Here is a 19,520-nt window from a genome sequence, read left to right as displayed (position 1 = left end):
TCCCAAAACATTCTACCAAGACAGAGCTAGGAAGTTTGGACGCACTTCAAAGTATTCGAACAGAGCCTAAACTTGCATGATGCGCCATGTCGGGACTCGTGCCAGACACCAACCTGAGGCAGCAGCCATGGTTGCATTGGGGCAGTCTCCCCCTCCTCCCCCTGGCCCGGTGCCTCCCCCCAGTAGCATGGAGGACAGCGGAGGCTGGCCCCTCTTCAGTAGCACTTTGTGGTCTTGCTGGCAGCGGAATCGCGGGGGCACTTCGCGGGGCATGTAGCGCTGGGAGGCCTGGGTGCCTGCTGCGGGGGGCTGTCCGTTGGCCACCGCCGGACGCTTCGCATTGTTCCCGCCCTGAGGGGGGGCGCCGCCTGCAGCCGCAGTGGCAGGGGAGGGGGACGCCGAGGGGGTGGGTCCAGGGCTGGGGGAAGCAGAGCTGGGGGCGGCAGGAGACTGGGTGGACGAGGGCTTGGTCAATTCTGGCACTGTATGGCGAAGGAGAAGAGAGAAGTCATTAAGGTGTATAGAGGAAAGAAATAGTGATATGAAATTCAAAGGAAATGTCCTAATGGATAATACACAGTGTACAAAACATGAAGAACACCTGCTCTTCCATGACATACTAACCAGGTGAATCAAACCCAGGTGAAAGCTATGATCCCTTATTGATGTCACTTGTTGTTAAATCCCTACCATTGTGTCGCTGAGTTGTCATAATGCTTCAGCAAATGTACATTATCCTAGGGGCGTTGGAAGACACAATGTAAATAACCTAATTTATGTCCCTCTTACTGCCCAGAATGCCTCTGCTGATCCTGCAGCTATTGTATGCAGTAATCACATGGCTATGAACCAGAGTACTACTGTTAGCACTGAGGTGGTGTGCCCTAGTAGGAAGTCCACTGTGTGCAGCTCACCCAGTAAAGCAAGAAAATTAATCAAGCATCTCAGAAAAGTGTTAAAAATAGCTCACGTTAACATATGTAGCTTAAGAAACAAGGTTCATGAAATCAATAAATTGCTAGTAACAGATGACATTCATATTCTGACTATCTCTGAAACGCACTTAGATAATACCTTTGATGATACAGTGGTAGCAATACAAGGTTATAACATTTACAGAAAAGACAGAAATGCAGTCTATATTCAGAACCACATTCCTGTAAAGCAGAGAGGATTTCATGTTAAATTCTGTTGAAGTAATATGGCTACAAGTTCACCTGCCTTAACTAAAGCCCATTCTGGTGGGAAGCTGCTATAGACCACCAAGTGCTAACAGACAGTATATGGATAACGTGTGAAATGCTTGATAATATATGTGATATGAATAGAGCGGTATAGTTTCTGGGCGATTTAAATATTGACTGGCTTTCACCAGGCTTCCCACTCAAGAGAAAGCTTCAAACTGTAACTAGTGCCTGCAACCTGGTTCAGGTTATCAACCAACCTACCAGGGTAGTTACAAACAGTACAGGAATTAAATCAACATGTATTGATCATACAGTTGAAGTCGGAAGATTACATACACCTTAGCCAAATACATTTAAACTCAGTTTCACAATTCCTGACATTTAATCCTAGTAAGAATTCCCTGTCTTAGGTCAGTTAGGATCACCACTTTATTTTAAGAATGTTAAATGTCAGAATAATAGTAGAGAGAATGATTTATTTAAGCTTTTACTGATTTCATCACATTCCCAGTGGGTCAGAAGTTTACATACACTCAATTAGTATTTCGTAGCATTGCCTTTCAATTGTTTAACTTGGGTCAAACATTTCAGGTAGCCTTCCACAAGCTTCCCACAATAAGTTGGGTGAATTTTAGCCCATTCCTCCTTACAGAGCTGGTGTAACTGAGTCAGGTTTGTAGGCCTCCTTGCTCGCACATGCTTTTTCAGTTCTGCTCACACATTTTCTATAGGATTGAGGTCAGGGCTTTGTGATGGCCACTCCAATACCTTGACTTTGTTGTCCTTAAGCCATTATGCCACAACTTTGGAAGAATGCTTGGGGTCATTGTGCATTTGGAAGACCCATTTGCGACCAAGCTTTAACTTCTTGACTGATGTCTTGAGATGTTGCTTCAATATATCCACATCATTTTCCTTCCTCATGATGCCATCTATTTTGTGAAGTGCACCAGTCCCTCCTGCAGCAAAGCACCCCCACAGCATGATGCTGCCACCCCCGTGCTTCACGGTTGCGATGGTGTTCTTCGGCTTGCAAGCCACCACCTTTTTCCTCCAAACATAACGATGGTCATTATGGCAAAACAGGACATTTCTCCAAAAAGTACGATCTTTGTCCCCATGTGCAGTTGCAAACCGTAGTCTGGCTTTTTTATGGCGGTTTTGGAGCAGTGGCTTCTTCCTTGCTGAGCGGCCTTTCAGGTTATGTCGATATAGGACTTGTTTTACTGTGGATATAGATACTTTTGTACCCGTTTCCTCCAGCATCTTCACAAGGTCCTTTGCTGTTGTTCTGGGATTGATTTGCACTTTTCGCACCAAAGTACGTTCATCTCTAGGAGACAGAACGCGTCTCCTTCCTGAGCGGTATGACGGCTGCGTGGTCCAATGGGTGTTTATACTTGCGTACTATTGTTTGTACAGATGAACGTGATGTCAAGCAAAGAGGCACTGAGTTTGAAGGTAGGCCTTGAAATACATCCACAGGTACACCTCCAATTGACTCAAATGATGTCAATTAGCCTACCAGAAGCTTCTAAAGCCATGAAATCATTTTCTGGAATTTTCCAAGATGTTTAAAAGGCACAGTCAACTAAGCGTATGTAAACTTCTGACCCAATGGAATTGTGATACAGTGAATTATAAGTGAAATAATCTGTCTGTAAACAATTGTTGGAAGAATGACTTGTGTCATGCACAAAGTAGATGTCCTAACCGACTTGCCAAAACTATAGTTTGTTCACAATAATTTGTGGAGTGGTTGAAAAACAACTTTTAATGACTCCAACCTAAGTGTATGTAAACTTCCGACTTCAACTGTATCTTTACTAATGCTACAGAAATTTGTTTGAAATCAGTATCCAAATCCATTGGATGTAGTGATCACTATATAGTAGCCATATCTAGGAAAACCAAAGTTCCAAAGGATGGGCCTAATATTGTGTAAGAGGTCATAAAATAAGTTTTGTAGCGATTCCTATGTTGTTGATGTAAATAATATTTGTTGGTCAGTGGTGTGTAATGACGAGCAAACAGACGCTGCACTTGACATGTATGAAATTGCTTATCCCAGTTACTAATAAGCATGCACCCATTAAGAAAATTACTGTAAAAACTGTTAAATCCCTATGGATTGATGAGGAACTGAAAAAGAGGGATGAGGCAAAAGAGATAGCAAATAGGTCTGGCTTTACCACTGATTGGCAAACGTACTGCAAGTTGAGAAATTATGTGACTAAACTGAATAAAAATAAGAAACTACACTATGAAACAAAGATACATGACATAAAAGAATGATAGTAAAAATATGTAAAAGATGAAATTTTGGGGAAGAAGGCAAACTCCGCGCCATCATTCATTGAATCAGATGACTCATTCATTACAATACCCACTGATATTGCCAACTACTTTAATGATTTTTTCATTGGCAAGATTAGCAAACTTAGGAATGACATGCCAGCAACAAACACTGACACAACACATCCAAATATATCTGACCAAATTATGAAAGCCAAGCATTGTAATCTTGAATTCCATAAAGTAAGTGTGGAGAGGTGAAAATATTATTATTGTCGATCAATGACAAGCCACCGGGGTCTGACAACTTGGCGGAAGATTATTGAGGATAATAGCTTACGATATTGCCACATTTTCAATTTAAGCCTACTAGAAAGTGTGTGCCCTCAGGCCTGGGGGGAACCAAAATATATTCCTCTACCTAAGAATAGTAGAGCCCCCTTAATTGGCTCAAATAGCCGACCAATCAGCCTGTTACCAACCCTTAGTAAACTTTTGGAAAAAATGGTGTTTGACCAGATACAATGCTATTTTATAGTAAACAAATTGACAATAGACTTTCAGCACGCTTATAGGGAAGGACATTCAACAAGCACAGCACTTACACAAATAACTGATGATTGGCTGAGAGAAATTGATGATAAAAAGATTATGGGGCTGTTTTGTTAGACTTCATTGCAGCTTTTGACATTATCGATCATAGTCGGTTGCTGGAAAAACTTGCGTTATGGCTTTCACCCCCCGCTATATTGTGGATAAAGAGTTACCTCTCCAACAAAATACAGGTAGAATCAGGAATTCCCCAGGGCAGCTGTCTAGGCCCCTTACTTTTTTCAATTTTTACTAATGACATGCCACTGGCTTTGAGTAAAGCCAGTGTGTCTATGTATGCGGATGACTCAACACTATACATGTCAGCTACCACAGCAACTGAAATGACAGTAACACTTAACAAAGAGCTGCAGTTAGTTTCAGAATGGGTGGCAAGGAATATGTTAGTCCTAAATATTTCTAAACTTAAAAGCATTGTATTTGGGACAAATCAGTCACTAAACCCTAAACCTCAACTAAATCTTGTAATAAATAATGTGGAAATTGAGCAAGTTGAGGAGACTAAATTGCTTGGAGTAACCCTGGACTGTAAACGGTCATGGTCAAAACATATTGACACAACAGTAGCTAGGATGGGGAAAAGTCTGTCTATAATAAAGCGCTGCTCTGCATTCTTAACAGCACTATGAACAAGGCAGGTCCTACAGGCCCTAGTTTTGTCACACCTGGACTACTGTTCAGTAGTGTGGTCAGGTGCCACAAAGAGGGACTTAGGAAAATTGCAATTGTCTCAGAACAGGGCAGCACGGCTGGCCCTTGGATGTACACAGAGAGCTAACATTAACAACATGCATGTCAATCTCTCCTGGCTCAAAGTGGAGGAGAGATTGACTTCATCACTAGTTGTATTTGTGAGAGGTATTGATATGTTGAATGCACCGAACAGTCTGTTTGAACTACTGGCATACAGCTCGGACTCCCACGCATACCCCACAAGACATGCCACCAGGTCTCTTCACAGTCCCCACGTCCAGAACAGATCATGGGAGGTGCACAGTACAACAGAGCTATGACTACATGGAATTCAAATCAAATCCAAATCAAATTTTATTGGTCACATACACGTGTTTAACATTTGTTATTGCGGGTGTAGCGAAATGCTTGTGTTTCTAGCTCTGACAGTGCAGTAATATCTAATAATTTCACAACATATACCCAATACATACAAATCTAAGTAAAGTAATGGAATTAAGAATATATAAATAAACATATGGACGAGCAATGTCAGAGCAGCATAGACTAAGATACAGTAGTATAGTATAGAAGAGGGAAAAAGTATTTGATCCCCGGCTGATTTTGTACGTTTGCCCACTGACAAAGACATGATCAGTCTATAATTTTAAATGGTAGGTTTATTTGAACAGTGAGAGACAGAATAACAACAACAAATTCTAGAAAAAAGCATGTCAAAAATTTTATAAATTGATTTGCATTTTAATGAGGGGAAATAAGTATTTGACCCCTCTGAAAAACATGACTTAGTACTTGGTGGCAAAACCCTTGTTGGCAATCAGAGGTCAGACATTTCTTGTAGTTGGCCACCAGGTTTGCACACATCTCAGGAGGGATTTTGTCCCACTCCTCTTTGCAGATCTTCTCCAAGTCATTAAGGTTGAGGCTGACGTTTGGCAACTCGAACCTTCAGCTCCCTCCACAGATTTTCTATGGGATTAAGGTCTGGAGACTGGCTAGGCCACTCCAGGACCTTAATGTGCTTCTTCTTGAGCCACTCCTTTGTTGCCTTGGCCGTGTGTTTAAAGTAATTGTCATGCTGTAATACCCATCCACGACCCATTTTCAATGCCCTGGCTGAGGGAAGGAGGTTCTCACCCAAGATTTGACAGTACATGGCCCCGTCCATCGTCCCTTTGATGCGGTGAAGTTGTCCTGTCCCCTTAGCAGAAAAACACCCCCAAAGCATAATGTTTCCACCTCCATGTTTGACGGTGGGGATGTTGTTCTTGGGGTCATAGGCAGCATTCCTCCTCCTCCAAACACAGCGAGTTGAGTTGATGCCAAAGAGCTCCATTTTGGTCTCATCTGACCACAACCCTTTCACCCAGTTCTCCTCTGAATCATTCAGATGTTCATTGGCAAACTTCAGACGGGCCTGTATATGCGCTTTCTTGAGCAGGGGGACCTTGCGGGCGCTGCAGGATTTCAGTCCTTCACGGCGTAGTGTGTTACCAATTGTTTTCTTTGATGCACCTGTACTGACCTCGCCTTCTGGATGATAGCGGGGTGAACAGGTAGTGGCTCGGGCGGTTGCTGTCCTTGATTATCTTATCCTATGACGTCTGGTACTGTAGATGTCCTGGAGGGCTGATAGTTTGCCTCAGGTGATGAGTTGGGCAGACCGCACCACCCTCTGGAGAGCCCTGTGGTTGTGGGCGGTGCAGTTGCCGTACCAGGCGGTGATACAGCCAAACTGTAAAAGTTTGTGAGGGTTTTAGGTGCCACGCCAAATTTCTTCAGCCTACTGAGGTTGAAGAGGCGCTGTTGTGCCTTCTTCACCACACCGTCTGTGTGGGTGGACCATTTCAGTTTATCAGTGATGTGTACGCCGAGAAACTTGAAGCTTTACACCTTCCCCACTGCGGTCCCGTCGATGTGGATGGGGGGGGGTTCCCTCTGCTGTTTCCTGAAGTCCACGATCATCTCCTTTGTTTTGTTGACGTTGAGTGAGAGGTTGTTTTCCTGGCACCACACTCCCAGAGCCCTCACCTCCTCCCTGTAGGTGGTCTCGTCATTGTTGGTAATCAAGCCAACTACTGTTGTGTCGTCTGAAAACTTGATGATTGAGTTGGAGGCGTGCTTGGCCACGCAGTCATGGGTGAACAGGGAGTACAGGAGGAGGCTGAGCATGCACCCTTGTGGGGCCCCCAGTGTTGAGGATCAGCGAAATGGAGGTGTTGTTTCCTACCTTCACCACCTGGGGGCGGCCCGTCAGGAAGTCCAGGACCCAGTTGCACAGGGCGGGGTTCAGACCCAGAGCCTCGAGCTTATTATTAATGATAGCTCTCTGTGTACATCCAAGGGCCAGCCGTGCTGCCCTGTTCTGAGGTAATTGCAGGGACACTTAAATCCGTTCTACCTCATTTCTACCAGCATGTTAAATGTGCAACCAGAGGAAAATAAACTTTAGACCACCTTTACTCCACACACAGAGATGCGTACAAAGCTCTCCCTCGCCCTCCATTTGGCAATTCTGACCATAACTCTATTCTCCCGATTCCTGCATATAAGCAAAAACTAAAGCAGGAAGCACCAGTGACTCGGTTAATAAAAAAAAGTGGTCAGATGACGCAGATGCTAAGCTACAGGACTGTTTTGCTAGCACAGACTGGAATATGTTCCGGGATTCTTCCGATAGCATTGAGGATTACACCACATCAGTCACTGGCTTCATCAATAAGTGCATCGATGATGTCGTCCCCAGTGACCGTACGTACATACCCCAACCAGAAGCCATGGATTACAGGCAACATCCACACTGAGCTACAGTGGGGGAAAAAAGTATTTAGTCAGCCACCAATTGTGCAAGTTCTCCCACTTAAAAAGATGAGAGAGGCCTGTAATTTTCATCATAGGTACACGTCAACTATGACAGACAAAATGAGAAAAAAAATCCAGAAAATCACATTGTAGGATTTTTTATGAATTTATTTGCAAATTATGGTGGAAAATAAGTATTTGGTCAATAACAAAAGTTTCTCAATACTTTGTTATATACCCTTTGTTGGCAATGACACAGGTCAAACATTTTCTGTAAGTCTTCACAAGGTTTTCACACACTGTTGCTGGTATTTTGGCCCATTCCTCCATGCAGATATCCTCTAGAGCAGTGATGTTTTTGGGCTGTCGCTGGGCGACACTGACTTTCAACTCCCTCCAAAGATTTTCTATGGGGTTGAGATCTGGAGACTGGCTAGGCCACTCCAGGACCTTGAAATGCTTCTTACAAAGCCACTCCTTCATTGCCCGGGCGGTGTGTTTGGGATCATTGTCATGCTGAAAGACCCAGCCACGTTTCATCTTCAATGCCCTTGCTGATGGAAGGAGGTTTTCACTCAAAATCTCACGATACATGGCCCCATTCATTCTTTCCTTTACACGGATCAGTCGTCCTGGTCCCTTTGCAGAGAAACAGCCCCAAAGCATGATGTTTCCACCCCCATGCTTCACAGTAGGTATGGTGTTCTTTGGATGTAACTCAGCATTCTTTGTCCTCCAAACACGACGAGTTGAGTTTTTACCAAAAAGTTCTATTTTGGTTTCATCTGACCATATGACATTCTCCCAATCCTCTTCTGGATTATCCAAATGCACTCTAGCAAACTTCTGACGGGCCTGGACATGTACTGGCTTAAGCAGGGGGACACGTCTGGCACTGCAGGATTTGAGTCCCTGGCGGCGTAGTGTGTTAATGATGGTAGGCTTTGTTACTTTGGTCCCAGCTCTCTGCAGGTCATTCACTAGGTCCCCCCGTGTGGTTCTGGGATTTTTGCTCACCGTTCTTGTGATCATTTTGACCCCACGGGGTGAGATCTTGCGTGGAGCCCCAGATCGAGGGAGATTATCAATGGTCTTGTATGTCTTCCATTTCCTAATAATTGCTCCCACAGTTGATTTCTTCAAACCAAGCTGCTTACCTATTGCAGATTCAGTCTTCCCAGCCTGGTGCAGGTCTACAATTTTGTTTCTGGTGTCCTTTGACAGCTCTTTGGTCTTGGCCATAGTGGAGTTTGGAGTGTGACTGTTTGAGGTTGTGGACAGGTGTCTTTTATACTGATAACAAGTTCAAACAGGTGCCATTAATACAGGTAACGAGTGGAGGACAGAGGAGCCTCTTAAAGAAGAAGTTACAGGTCTGTGAGAGCCAGAAATCTTGCTTGTTTTTAGGTGACCAAATACTTATTTTCCACCATAATTTGCAAATAAATTCATTAAAAATTCTACAATGTGATTTTCTGGATTTTTTTTCCTCAATTTGTCTGTCATAGTTGACGTGTACCTATGATGAAAATTACAGGCCTCTCACATCTTTTTAAGTGGGAGAACTTGCACAATTGGTGGCTGACTAAATACTTTTTTTCCCCACTGTAAAGGGTAGAGCTGCCGCTTTCAAGGAGCAGGACTCTAACCCGGACGCTTATAAGAAATCCCTCTATGCCCTCAGACAAACCATCAAAACAGGCAAAGAGTCAATACAGGACTAAGAATGAATCGTACTACACCGGCTCTGACGCTCGTCGGATGTAGCAGGGCTTGAAAACTATTACAGACTACAAAAGGGAAGAACAGCTGCGAGCTGCCCAGTGACAAGCCTACCAGACGAGCTAAATCACTTATGCTCGCTTCAAGGCAAGCAACACTGAAGCATGCATGAGAGCATCAGCTGATCCGGATGATCACGCTCTCTGTAGCCGATGTGAGTAAGACTTTTAAGCAGGTCAACATTCACAAGGCCGCAGGGCCAGACGGATTACCAGGACGTGTACTACGAGCATGCACTGACCAACTGGCAAGTGTCTTCACTGACATTTTCAACATGTCCCTGACTGAGTCTGTAATACCAACATGTTTCAAGCAGACCACCATAGTCCCTGTGCCCAAGGACACTAAGATAACCTGCCTAAATGACTACCAACCCGTAGCACTCACGTCTGTAGCCATGAAGTGCTTTGAAAGGCTGGTCATGGCTCACATCAACACCATTATCCCAGAAACCCTAGACCCACTCCAATTTGCATACCGCCCCAACAGATGATGCAATCTATCGCACTCCACACTGCCCTTTCCCACCTGGACAAGAGGAACACCTACATGGACAAGAGGAACACCTACATGAGAATGCTATTCCTTGACTACAGCTCAGCATTCAACACCATAGTGCCCTCAAAGCTCATCACTAAGCTAAGGACCCTGGGACTAAATACCTCCCTCTGCAACTGGATCCTGGACTTCCTGACGGGCCGCCCCGAGGTGGTAATGGTAGGTAACAACACATCTGCCACGCTGATCCTCAACACGGGGGCCCCTCAGGGGTGCATGCTCATTCCCCTCCTGTACTCCATGTTCACCCATGACTAGGCACGACTCCAACACCATCATTAAGTTTGCCGACGACACAACAGTGGTAGGCCTGATCACCGACAACGATGAGACTGCCTATAGAGAGGAGGTCAGAGACCTGGCCGTGTGGTGCCAGGATATCAATCTCTCCCTCAACGTGATCAAGACAAAGGAGATGATTGTGGACTACAGGAAAAAGAAGAGGACTGAGCATGCCCCCATTCTCATTGACGGGGCTGTAGTGGAACAGGTTGAGAGCTTCAAGTTCCTTGGTGTCCACATCACCAACAAACTATCATGGTCCAAACACACCAAGACAGGCGTGAAGAGGGCACAACAAAGCCTATTCCCCCTCAGGAGACTGAAAAGATTTGGCATGGGTCCTCAGATCCTCAAAAGGTTCTACAGCTGCACCATCGAGAGCATCCTGACTGGTTGCATCACCACCTGGTATGGCAACTGCTCGGCCTCCGACCGCAAGGCACTACAGAGGGTAGTGCGTACGGCCCAGTACATCACTGGGGCCAAGCTTCCTGCCATCCAGGACCTCTATACCAGGCGGTGTCAGAGGAAAGCCCTAAAAATTGTCAAATACTCCAGCCACCCTAGTCATAGACTGTTCTCTCTGCTACCGCACTGATAGTGGAGCGCCAAGTCTAGGTCCAAAAGGATTCTTAACAGCTTCAACCCCCAAGCCATAAGACTCCTGAAGAGCTAATCATGGCTACCCGGACTATTTACATTGCCCCCCCCCCCCTGTTTTACGCTGCTGCTACTCTGTTTATTATTTATGCATAGTCACTAACTCTACCCACATGTATATATTTCCTCAATTACCTCGACTAACCGGTGCCCCCACACATTGACTCAGTACCGGAACCCCCCTGTATATAGCCTCCCTACTTTTATTTTACTGCTGCTCTTTAATTATTTGCTTTTATTTTTTACTTATCTATTTTGTACTTAACACTTTTTTTTAAATATAAACTGCATTATTGGTTAAGGGCTTGTAAGTAAGCATTTCACTGTAATGTCTACACCTGTTGTATTCGGCGCATGTGGCAAATAAAATTTGATTTGGAGGATACTATGGTGTTGAATGCTGAGCTATAGACAATGAACAGCATTCTTCCATAGGTATTCCTCTTGTCCAGATGGGATAGGGCAGTGTGCAGGCGATTGCTTCGTCTGTGGATCTATTGGGGCGGTAAGCAAATTGAAGTGGGTCTAGGGCGGCAAGTAAGGTAGAGGTGATATGATCCTTGACTAGTCTCTCAAAGCACTTCATGATGACAGAAGTGAGTGCTACGGGGCGATAGTCATTTAGTTCAGCTACCTTTGCTTTCTTGGGTACAGGGACAATGGTGGCCATCTTGAAGCATGTGGGGACAGCAGACTGGGATAAGGAGAGATTGAATATGTCCGTAAACACACCAGCCAGCTGGTCTGCGCATGCTCTGAGGACGCGGCTAGGGATGCCATCTGGGCCGGCAGCCTTGCGAGGGTTAACACGCTTAAATGTCTTACTGACGTCAGCCACGGAGAAGGAGAGCCCACAGTCCTTGGTAGCGGGCCGCGTCGGTGGCACTGTATTATCCTCAAGTAACTCATGCCAGCAGTAAAATTAGATTTAAAAAACAGTTAAGAATACTTCTTATGGAACAGCGGGAACTGTGAAGCAACACAAACATAGATATGCATACAAACACACGATAACATACACACCATACACACATGGATTTTGTGTTATAGATATATGGTAGTAGAGTAGAGGCCACACACTTAATATGTTGTGAAATCTGTTATGAATGTATTGTAATGTTTTTCAAATGTATATCTGCCTTAATTTTGCTGGACCCCAGGAAGAGTAACTGCTGCCTTGGCAGCAGCTAATAAACACAAATAAACACAAATCCAGTGTAGAAGAAGGGGAGGAGACAGGTTAAAGTAGGACTTTTAAGCCTTGAGACAATTGAGACAGATTGTGTGTGTGTGCCATTCAGAGAGTGAATGGGCAAGACAAAATATTTAAGTGCCTTTGAATGGGGTATGGTAGTAGGTGCCAGGCACACCGGTTTGTGTCAAGAACTGCAACACTGCTTGATTTTTCATGCTCAACAGTTTCCTGTGTGCATCAAGAATGGTCCACCACCCAAAGGACATCCAGACAACTTAAAGGAAGCATTGGAGTCAACATGGGCCAGAATCCCTGTGGAATGCTTTCAACACCTTGACAAATTCAGGCTGTTCTGAGGGCAAAAGGGAATGCAACTCAATATTAGGAAGGTGTTCTTAATGTTTTGTACACTCAGTGTACAGCAATGTATGTAGCCATCATCTTCGTTTGAAATAAGGGCGGCAGGTAGCCTAGTGGTTAGAGCGTTGGGACAGTAATCGAAAGGTTGCTTGTTCAAATCCGCGAGCCAGCAAGGTGAAAAAATAAAATAATAATTATAATAATAATCAACCGTTCTGACCTTGAACAAGGCAGCTAACCAATGACTTAGGCAGCCCCCTGCACCTCTGACTCAGAGGGGTTGGGTTAAATTCAGAAGACACATTTAAGTTGAATGCAACTAAACAATAGGCAAGACCGGGGTTCAAATAAACGCATATTTCAAATAATGTGGCTGAATATACAGTGCAGTGAAAAAGTATTTTCCCCCTTTCTGATTTTCTCTATTTTTGATTCTGAATGTTATCAGATCTTCAACCAAAACCTAAAATTAGATAGTGGGAACCTGAGTCTATAAAATAACAAAAAATTAATATTTTATTTACAAAGTTATGCAACACCCAATTCCCCTGTGTGAAAACGTAATTGCCCCCTTACACTCAATAACTGGTTGCTCCACCTTTAGCTGAAATGACTGCAACCAAATGCTTTGTGTAGTTGTTGATCAGTCTCACATCGGTGTGGAGGAATTTTGGGCTACTCTTGCATGCAAAACTGTTTTAACTCAGCTACATTTGTGGGTTTTCAAGCATGAACTGCTTGTTTCAAGTCCTGCCACAACATCTCAATTGGGATTAGGTCTGGACTTTGACTAGGCCATTCTAAAACTTCAAATGTGTTGCTTTTTAGCCATTTTCATGTAGACTTGATTGTGTGTTTTGGATCATTGTCTTGCTGCATGACCCAGCTGCGCTTCAGCTTCAGCTCACAGACGGATGGCCTGACATTCTCCTGTAGAATTCTCTGACGCAGAATTCATGGTTCCTTCTATTAAGGCAAGTCGTCCAGATCCTGAGGCAGCAAAGCATCCCCAAACCATCACACGACCACCACTATGCTTGACCGTTGGTATGAGGTTCTTACTGTGGAATGCAGTGTTTGGTTTTTTGCCAAGCATAATGGGACATGTCCTCCAAAAATATGCAAAAGTAGAGAAAATTAGAAAAGGGGCAAATACTTTTTCACAGCACTGTACTACTTCTATTTGAAAGTATTTTAAAATAATAAGTAGGCTATTTGATATAGGCTTGGGCGGTATACCGTATATATCGTTTACCGGGGTATTTGGAAATAGCCACGGGATGGATATTTCCAAATACGTTAGGAGATAAAGCAGATGGCGTTGTTGATTTCACCTGTCACATTATTTTACATTATGAAGCTTACTGGTAGTCCCCAGTCGCATGGTGTTTGTTTACAAGCACACAACGAAGAGACCGGCGCCTTGTGAGTCACTCACTGTTGTGCAGCACACACCAGGTGATCTAGTTACAGCACGGAAATTACAACAAAATGTTTGCCAGCTAGATACAGTATTTTATAACTATTAAGTTAACTGTCTAAAATGTGATAAATGCTCTGCAGTTGCGCATTTGGTTTGCTCATTTAGTGGTTTGCTTTTTGCTAAATCAAGCTTCTCTTGGTAACAGCAGAGAAGCCCTCCTGGATCAAGAGCCTTGCTGTCTAATACTTGTTTTGTGTGTGCCGCAAACTGTGAGCAGCATTTTTTTTGTTACTTGTATAACTTTATGAGATGGGATGTCTGTCTTGCAAAAGGTTGGTCAGAGACCATATAAAATGTTTGCAATGCGCTCGTTAGCATTAAGCTAATATTCTCTATAGGATTTGACATGTACTTGTTAGCATTGCTAAACTGCAGACTACAGCTAGAGGCCCTTGTGTTCAGTGCCGGTATTACTGAATATCACTGGATGGCACAAGGTCGGTATGAAGGCATGACAATCTGGATACCGCCCAAGCCTAATTTGAAACTATTTTCTACTTGTTTCCAAATAAATAATTCCAAAACCCCCTAGGGCCAAACAGACCTGGGTTCAAATGCATGAATTCAATATTTGTAAATACAGTTGTCTGTGTAGTTGAGCATTTTCAAATACATGCCAATACTTTCCAAATGTATTCCCAAATACATTCCAATATTCAACTACTTGTGAGAAGGACGAAGAGGGAACAAAACTGTGCTCTTTATTTGCTGGATAGTGTGTCACTGCAGTGACAAAGCACAAAACCAACAGCATAAACAAACAAATCTAGGACACCCAGAACTAAAATCTTTCATAACTGTGTCAGATGCTTGATGAAGTTCTGGGGAGAGATGTACATGTTAGAAAGCGTACTGAATAGACTAGCAAGGTCTCCACCCCTCTAAACGGAAACTCAGCCAGTTTCGGCCCAATTTACCCTCCCCTTCTGAAATTCGAAAGAATCGAGCACCTGCGAAATCGTGATTCGTCCAAAGAATCAGTAATTTAAAATCTGCATACCGGAACAAATGTTGTCTTGTCCCACAGTTTGTCGACAGATGTTACGTTCATCTGTCTACGAGAAATTATAAACAAACTAAAGCAATAAGACTCAAACACACACAAAAATTGCAAGCATTGAGAACGACAAGACCGAGAAGCAGACAGAGAAGCAGGTGGGACCATGTGAACATAGCAACCAGGTGAATCTAGCAGAGGATACAAAGACACTGCTCACCTTTGTTTTTTTGCTCTGCAACCTGAAATAAGACAAACATATATCAGTTGCAAAATATGGAAATATTACAATAAACAGCAAGAAAACATGTGTGCATTCTTACTCATTCATTAATCACAAACAGCACTGTATGAACGGCACAGGAGTAGGGATGGCCACGGTTATTCGAGTACTCAAATATCCGACGTATGTTAGTATTCCATTACTTGGGAGAGTATACTTTTTTTTTTTAAAGGCTTTGTCTAAAATTAAATTAAATGATCTATGTGACTTTGCTACATAGCCTATAAGGACAGACCGTTACATTCAAAATCTTAATAAAACCAACAGTTTTATGACAGTTTTTATGAGTGCGCCCCATAAATAAAGAGGCACCAGTAGCCTTCACACGTTTCATAGGTGTAGCTTGTTGTTACTTACGGAATTAAGTTGGCTAAATGAGAAGGAGTTGACTACAATGATCAACCAACATGTAGGCTGTTTATACGAATGGAGTTATTATAGACATTGGACGAGGAGTACAGCAAAATAGCCTCAATTAGCCTTGCTACTTTAGCTTGCTAGCTGGGTAACTTAGCTGGTTACTGTAGCTTCTTTACAACGATATGATGAAGTCAAGACAGGCACTACCAGATGGTATGATAGATAACCTACGGCAGCAACAGGTTGGTCTAACTATCAAGTCGCGCAAGCAAGTCTCCATTCAAGTAAAAAAATATATATATATATTTCTTTAAAACACATGGATTTCCGAAGTACAGATGTCTGAAAAAATATGATATTACTCAAATACTGAAATCATTTCAAATGCCCATCCCTACACAGGAGGCCCATGAAAGTCAGTAAAATATGTGTGGTACTGACTCGTTAAAAGAGTGTACTGTGGTCTGGACAGAGTGCCAGGCATAACAAGACTAATCGACGATTTATTCATAACATTTAATTTGTTGAGACTTGTTGTGTGTATTGCATACAACTTTGCAATACTGAATGTGCCCCAGCTGGCCAGGCCATCACAACTAGGTGATATCATGTAGCCTATAATCTGGGTCATCAGAGTACTATTGTGTGCAAACTTCAGTTCTAAGAAAAACTTTAAGACTGCAACGATTTAAATTTAGCATCATTCAGTGCAAAGTTGTATGTTGGCATGGAAACATCTTTACCTTCTGAGAGGCTTCCCTTTTCCTTTTGTCTTCCTTCTTCCTTTTTTTGTCTTCCATTAACTACTGTTCCCTTTCCTGATACTCCTTTCTGGGGGAGATAAGAAAAACACATTGCTAACCACAAACCAGTGCAACTGTACTTAAAACAATCAGTGTTCCTTGCACCACAATTGCTAAATGATTCATGACCTAGGGCTTAGTAGATTGCTGGACACGTGCTGTACTGTTCATACAGTAATTATCCACATAATTAACCTGCAGGAAATTCCAGGCTTATCCTCCCCTCCAAGCCTTGTTAGCCAATGTAATAAGGAAGGAGTTCACATCTTGTCATAAGCTTCAAAAGGCCCAGTCCTGACAAGGCAGGGTCACACTTGCTCTTATATTTTTTAAAATTATAAACGTGTATCTTTATTTTTTTACTCGAGATACAAACTTCTACAAACAACTTACAAACACAGACAAACAATGACTACATCTCCTCTGCCCAGACCCGCATGCTCACATCCCCATCCCTAGTACCTGCATTATTGTTTGCCACTTGGCCTCAAAATTGTACCAATGTGTTTCTCGGTCACCCATGCTATTTCAATAATAAATCATTTGATTTATCCATTGCATTAAAGAGGGCAGATTGATTTCAAAGTTTTTTGTATACGTTTTTTTCAAGATGAGTGATGAGAAGAGAATCATTCAGCCCGTTGCGTATCTCACTACACCCCCATATGCCATGTCTTGAAATATGCAGACAGCCAACTTCTAGCTACGCCCATAACTTTGGCATTCCCAGAAAACATGGATTGTTTAGTCATTATTAGTTTTACACTTAAGACATGACTGCCGTATACATTTGTTTATACTGGATTAAATATACATTTTCGTTAACTGTAATTTAGTTAGTTATGCTATAACTTTCCCCCCATCTTGTGCCAACTTCAGTTTTTTTAAAGTCTTGGTTCCAATAGTTTATATTTTATTTAGAAGAGATTGTCAGTTGGATATGCTATCTGCAAGGTTTTGTATATCTTCCCAATCATATTAACATCCTTTTCCGACTCAAATAAGATACCCTCAAGGTTGCTCTGATGTCCAAAAGATTTTCTAAAGCCATGTTTTTAAACCTATGTCTTAATGCTTGCTAGCCTATACCAGGGTTTCCCAAACCCTGTCCTGGGGCCCCCCTTGTGTGAACCTTTTGGGTTTTAACCTAGCACTACACAGCTGATCCAAATAATCAAAGTTTGATGATGAGTTGGTTATTTGAATCAGCTGTGTAGTTCTAGGGCAAAAAACTAAACATGCACCCAGGGGGTGGGGGGATGCAGGAAACCCTGACCTATACCATAGCCCTGGTGACAGCATTGTAAGGGATCTGAAGTCTGGCTGCATTGACACACCTATTAGAATTCAGGTACTGTTTCCAAAAGGCCAGACATACTAAACAAGGTTGTTATGTAGCTAATGGAATCAATAACCAAGCATTAAAACCAAAAACAGGGTTTGCACATCACAAATAGACATGACCTGCCACCACACTATTGTCAAGAGTAAAGTGGACATCATGGACAATGAATGCTTTGCAAATGACCTGCAACGGAAAACGAAAGCGATCATGATGTGAGTTTGCAGCCGTTTATGGCCCTTCCTTCTCAGTGACATAGCTAGAGCCACGGGCCACAGTTGTCATGATTTCAGAGGCTCTGGTCAAAGGCAGGCTTATGTAACTAGTTAGCTGCAACAGCTATCCTTCATGCATGTACATATGTCATAACCTTTCGTGCATGGGAATAAGCAACATAGCTAGCTAACTATGCAAGTATGAAGGTGCAACAATATAACGTTAGCTAGCTAATTTATCGAAAATCGCAGCTTGCTAATGCTAAGCCCTGGTGTTGGCCATTCAGCAACCGTGGCTAGCAACAAAAACGCTGCATGTCGATGGTTGTTAGCCATCGTTATGAAGCTATGGCGGGCTAAAAATTGACACATGACACGGACAACAGACTCAGATCACGAAACAACGGGCTCAGATCACGAAACCGAGTAGCTAGTTAGCTATCCGCATAACACTGGTAGTTAGCTAGTTAACGTTAGCTTAGTTTGCTAATGGTAAATGAACCAACATCATATGAACCAATATCATTCATATTTTAGTGGACGCGAAGTCTTGCACGGACCAAGCAAAGTAAATAAAATTAGACGTAGATATTTAGCTAGCTATATTGACCAGCTAGCTATACACCTTGTAACGGCTAACTGCTAAGCTAACTACCAAGCCAACACCACCATCTTCATTTTTGAAAATGCAAGTATACCAGTATAATTTACTGCAAGATTACGACCCAGACTCCGGAATTATCTAGCTAGCTACATTGCTTTGGTCCGCTCGCGAATTAAGTAAGCTATCCAAAGGCAAGATAACTTCTCCAGATGCTCACTCGCGCTACGACACCCATTCTGTTGCATAGCAAACTAGCTAACGTTAGTCATATTTTAGCACCGATGTCGACAGAAAATTGCTGCGTTACAAGACTGTTAGCAATAGCTTCGTATCTATGGAATATGCATACCAATGCATGCAGCTAACGAACAATTTTAGAAATATTAACTAAAGTATACTCACCTCAGGAATCACATATGAAATAGAGCTAGCGTGTTAACTAGCTAAAGAAGCAAATATTATTTCCCCTTTCATCTGCTGTGGCTAAAGTGCTTCAGTGCAAAATCCTAGTTGAGGAAACATGAAAAACAACAACCTAAACGAATAATGAAGTATGTGGCTAACAAAGAAATATACTCGTTGGAGCTCTTGATTTGTAAGTACTATGATAATGTAAACCAAGCTACTGTGCAGAAGAATTCGTTTTTAAAGCTCTGGAAAGTCCGTTGGTTGACGGTCGGCCATTTTGCTGCTCTGTATGAATCGAATGTCTCGCCCACAGAGTTCTATCACATATAGAAAATGCGCCAGATATTTCACCGGATGTACAAATGTGAAGCATCTGGTTGGCGTTTCCAATCACTACCAAATTTGGTGATGAGAGGAAGCCTAGTGTCCGGCAGTTGGAGAAGATGGAGCGATTCTGCTAATTTTCTCAATACAGTTTTCTGTTTCCAAAACTACAATCTGTTACGAACAGAGTGGACGAAGTTGTGTAGACTTTACCCTTTGCCAAAGTTTCTAAAAATTGCGTTGTTTAGAAGGAGTGCAAGGGCGAATTGAGTTAT

General features: G+C 42.8%; 1 protein-coding gene across 1 annotated transcript in view; it reads right to left on the bottom strand.

The window, feature by feature from the left end:
• Positions 1-19,224, bottom strand: part of LOC121569210 (trinucleotide repeat-containing gene 6B protein) — a 52,978-nt gene extending 33,754 nt beyond the window's left edge. The window contains exons 1-4 of the mRNA XM_045220965.1: positions 18,916-19,224; positions 16,293-16,380; positions 15,127-15,148; positions 114-482 (exon numbers count right to left, since the gene is read on the bottom strand). Of these exons, the coding sequence (XP_045076900.1) occupies positions 114-482; positions 15,127-15,148; positions 16,293-16,349 (448 nt within the window). The 5' untranslated portion in view covers positions 16,350-16,380; positions 18,916-19,224. The remainder of the gene's footprint in view (positions 1-113; positions 483-15,126; positions 15,149-16,292; positions 16,381-18,915) is intronic.
• Between the last annotated feature and the right edge of the window lie 296 nt (positions 19,225-19,520).

The sequence above is a fragment of the Coregonus clupeaformis genome, chromosome 1, assembly GCF_020615455.1.
Source record: "Coregonus clupeaformis isolate EN_2021a chromosome 1, ASM2061545v1, whole genome shotgun sequence".
NCBI lineage: Eukaryota > Metazoa > Chordata > Actinopteri > Salmoniformes > Salmonidae > Coregonus > Coregonus clupeaformis.
This window is presented reverse-complemented; position numbering and strand designations above follow the sequence as displayed.